Raw genomic sequence first — 4,608 nt, 5'->3', positions numbered from 1 at the left:
TTTTGTCTTTCGCATTGTAACATGACACATGGGAGGACTAATTATTTTCATCATTCCCTTTATTCGTACTGTAACGTGATTCTTCTTTCATTTTAAAATCATTTTCCAGATCTAGAACAGAAGTGGAAGTATCAGTTATCATCTCTCAAGTACTGGAAGCAACCAATCAATCTCTCAACCCACAACTTACTCAGTTTCCCACTCCCTTATCACATTAACTGATGATCTCAGATCAAGTACTAAACATTCTCGTACATCCTTGATTCGTAAATTTAAAATTTATTAAATGAGAAGAGAAAAAGTGAATTCAAATTTAAGGAACAAGTACGTATGAGAACAATCTAACGCGTGAACCTAGTCCGGTCTCATTCAAAAGTTTCTCTTCCTATTGAGTAAGAGAAGATTAGGCATTGCCAGTGGTGGCCGTGGAAGCTGACGACGAAGATGATGAGTTCTTGTGGTTATGCATCCAAACCTTGAAGACCTGTCGACTCACACCGTTCACTTCACAGAATCGATCAACCTCAGCATCTTGGTCTCTCTGAATCCTCCACCCAAGCTTCTCCGCAAAAGCAAGCATTTTCTCCTTCTGTTCAGCCGTGAACTTCGTCCGAGCACGCTTCTTCGAGCTTCTTTCCAGCTCCTTCAACTCCACCGGTGTCATCACCTCGGTATGGCCCCCACCGCCACCACCGTCGTTCTCGATCATCTCCACCACTTCTGTGTTGCCACCTCCACGGTTACAACTGTTACCCGTGGCTCTGACATTGCCGGCTAAGACGACCCTGACTTTGCGGTGGAAGTTGCGGTGACAGCCGCAAGCTTCGCATTGTAGGCAACCGGGACTGTCACAGTCGGGAGTGAATTCGCCACATCCATCGGTAGCGTAGCTACCCAGGCCGGCAGCATGGTTTTTCATACAATCCTTGTAGAATTCGTTCGGGTTGTCTCTCTCCATTCTCATCTTTTGGTCTGCAAACTACCGAAACTCCAGCATTTATATAGCAGTGTAGGGGGGGATTATTTTACAATTTTGACCCAGTTGATCTACGTATTTACGGAAGTACCCTAGGTGCGTGGATGGTTGATGGTTCTAATGCTTGCCCTTAAACAACCTGCTTTTAGTCTCTTAAACGCAAAATTAGATTTAGTGGCTGCGTGGTAACGGGAAGTATGATGTTTTTTAAACTCCAATTTTAAACAAAAAAGAATGTTGATTGGCTACATAGCATACAGTAGCTCTCTCAATTGAATGTTATTGATCATATTTTCTTGTCTCATTTAGACCCCTTCGTAATTCATATTTTTCTCTAAGAAAAATTGAAGTGAGATATTGGGATGGATGAAGTGGAGAAGTGCGTCTAGAGTGTTGTGTGACCAAGTATTCTCTTAAAATTTAAAAGAAAAATCTACTGAATTGATGTACAATCTGCCATGATGTATAGAACAGAATGTTAGACAGCTTAGAAATGTCATATAGAAAACTATATGTAGCTGAGATGAAAATGTTAAGATGGATATGTGAAAAAATTAGGAAAGATAAATTAAGGAATTAATATATTAGAGTAGATATGGGAGTTGTCCAATTCAACAACAAGCTCCGTGAAAGTCGTTTAAGGTGGTAAGTCTATGTTCAAATGAGACCCGAGGATGCCCCAGTAAGGAGGAGTAATTGGATTCAGGTTGAAGACGGTAAAATTGCTAGGGGCAAACTTGAATTACTATAGGCGAAGTGGTGAGAAATGACATGTTTAGTCTCAGTCTTGTCCCAAGTATGACATCGAGTAGAGCCTATTGAAGATCAAGGATCCATGTGGTGGACCTCATCTAGCTATGACTATACTGAATTGTTGGGTTTTGCCTCTTGTCCCTTACTCTCTTACCGTCTTTTACCCTCATCTTTCTTCTCTCATGTCTCATCATTTTTTTTTATTTATTTCTACTATTTTTTCTCTTCCTTCGCCATTTTGTTTGGACTTTTTTTCTTTTTTCTTTTTTTGGTATGAATCTTTATAGTCAATGCAATTGAGTTGGGATAAGGTTAAGTTTGTTGTTGTTGTTTGTCTTAGACTCTCAGTAAAATTAAATTTCATGGTGATAAATTACAGAAGGCTCTATTTAGATATGAGGGAAGGAAAGGGAAATTTTCAAACTTAAAAAGGAAATCTTCGTATCATGACTCCATGTGATTGTATAACTAACTCCAAATATGGAATTCTATATTTGATTATCAAATTTCACTTTACATCTAAAACATTTTGCTATAAAATGTAAAACAAAATTTAGATGTTAAATGTATCATTACTAAATATGATAAAAATAAAAAATGTAAATAGTTTATAAGATCACATGGGATAATGATTACAAAATAAATTCTTTTTTAAGTTTAAAAATTTCACTTCTTTTTCTTTTAAATTTGTCTTGCAATCAAACATAGGCTAAGGTAAAGGTTGGGCACATTGCGGTGCTAGTGCCCAGCCTATGCCACCTTCTCCCTCCAACTTTGAAAAGACCCAGTGCCCCTTCTCATCTTGCCCTCCCATTGGACAAATCCACTTTGAAGCACTACCTTTCGTATATATAAGCCTCCGGATCCTCTATAACTACATGGGCGTCAAACTCCTTTCCAATTAGACTTGAACATGGTAAACACCTAGGGGATGCGTATCCACCAAGTATTCCCCGTCATTGGTTGGATTATTGAAGAGTCATTGGAATTGGTGGAGAGGATCTTTTTCCTATAAGTTGCCTTTGCTCTCAAAATTATATGATTTTATTCCAATGACAAAAAAATGTAACCCAAAACTTTGAATTTTTTTTTTTCCCATCCATTTTGATTTTTCAAAATGAAATAAAATACTGAAATCTCAACAAGCCAATAACTTATACCATACAAAAACCATTATAAATTATAAACTCTATAAATCATCCGACAACAAAATTTTCTCTTTTCTCTTTCGAAGGTGCTACATTGGAAAAAATATATACTGATTAAACTATAGAAAATGGATAACCATTCTCTGCCATTCAACAAAATTAGCACACAAGGTGTCCAAGGAGTATTTTACATAATAAAGTTTCCTCACACATATATACCTTAATCTTCAACCATTTGATACTAATGAACATTGAAAATGGAGACAGAAAAAATAAATAAGGCAACGGGTTACCCAATCGCTTTTCATAGCACTTGATGTTGTTTAAAAAAAGGAAAAGAACAAATTACACTTGAGATAAATAAAGTTTATAGAAACTGTCTAAAGTACCTCATCATAAACTATGTTTGGAATACCTCTTGTTCCTAAGTATCATGTTTGACATACCTCAACTGATTATCAAAGATTGAGCTACAAGCGCAAACCCTGTGGTAACAGGAGTCTCGTGTGCTAGGTTGTTCTTTTTATGTTTGAGATATCTCATATTTCATAAGTATTATGTGGCAAGTACATTTTATTTATTATTATTATTTTTTTTAATATTTCCAAATTTTCCCATAGGACATTCACTTTTTCCCCTTTCTTTGATCGATCTTTTGTATCACCCAGAGAGAGAGAGAGGTTGCAAGGAGTTGGACGAGTGGGGCAAGGGTCATTGGGGAGCTATCGCCCAATAGTCATTGTTGTTGGTTAAAGCCATGGAGGAGTTGAAGGCCTAGATAGGTGGCCCTAACCTAATGTCAGTGTATCATTTTCTCCATTGATGCTGCAAGTGATGGGTGGTAGGTGAGTCATCGAATAATTGTAGCAGTCTCCACTAGATTTGGATGAAGGAGTTGTTGCTACTATTGCTATCACTGATGAGGCACTGCTTGGGGATTCATCGAGGAATTTGCTGTTTGGGGTTTCATTGATTGGATGGTTCTTTTAACTTAATTTTCTATTTCGAAGGATGTGCTTCCTTTGGGTTCTTCTGCTTCATAAATTGTCTATTCATATTGTATGTTCCCAACTAGAGGGCTCTAGATAGGGAGGGGAGCGGAGGAGAGGGCTTGCAAGATGGGATGTTGTTGGAGGGAGAAGGGGGTGTGGGAGAAACAAGGAGGGAGACACAGAGACAGGGGATGGGAGGAGAGAAAAGATAAGAAGGAAAACTTCGAGATATGAGAGGGAGAGAGGGTACTTTGAGAGGGGGGAAGGTGTGTATTAAAGAAAGAGAAGGTGAGGAGGGAGATCCAAAAACATGGTGGGGCAATGCAATGCAAAAGCGGGCAGAGGGGAGAAAGAGGGTAGGGAGGGAGATGCAGAGATAGGGTGGGGGCATGTAAAGGCGAGAGAGAGAAAGAGAGAGAGAGAGAGAGGGGGTTGAGGGGGGGCGAAGGGGTATTTCAGGAGAGGGAAGGGTGGGTGTTGAGAAGAGCTATAAGGGGTGAGATGTGGAGTTAAGGTGGGGTTATCCAGAGGCAGGGTTGTTGAGAGAGAGGGAGAGAACAGGGAGGGGTCTCTGTTGGGTCTACGTAGAAGGTGAGGGACAAGGGGAGGGGGGGGAAGAGCCATGTCACGGTGGAGGGATCGAGTGAGAGATTGGGGTGAGAGGCAATGGGTGAGGAAGTAGGAGAGGATGGGAGCATAAAAATGAGTATCTCAAACTTTTTTTTTTTTTTTTTTTTTT

General features: G+C 39.4%; 1 protein-coding gene across 1 annotated transcript; it reads right to left on the bottom strand.

The window, feature by feature from the left end:
- Positions 1-259: 259 nt before the first annotated feature.
- LOC122066341 (zinc-finger homeodomain protein 9-like) lies at positions 260-958 on the bottom strand. The gene has a single exon (XM_042630162.1). It carries the CDS (start codon positions 956-958, stop codon positions 404-406), a length of 555 nt encoding a protein of 184 aa, XP_042486096.1. The 3' UTR covers positions 260-403.
- Positions 959-4,608: the final 3,650 nt, after the last annotated feature.

Source organism: Macadamia integrifolia, unplaced genomic scaffold, assembly GCF_013358625.1.
Source record: "Macadamia integrifolia cultivar HAES 741 unplaced genomic scaffold, SCU_Mint_v3 scaffold2352, whole genome shotgun sequence".
Classification (NCBI taxonomy): Eukaryota; Viridiplantae; Streptophyta; class Magnoliopsida; order Proteales; family Proteaceae; genus Macadamia; species Macadamia integrifolia.
This window is presented reverse-complemented; position numbering and strand designations above follow the sequence as displayed.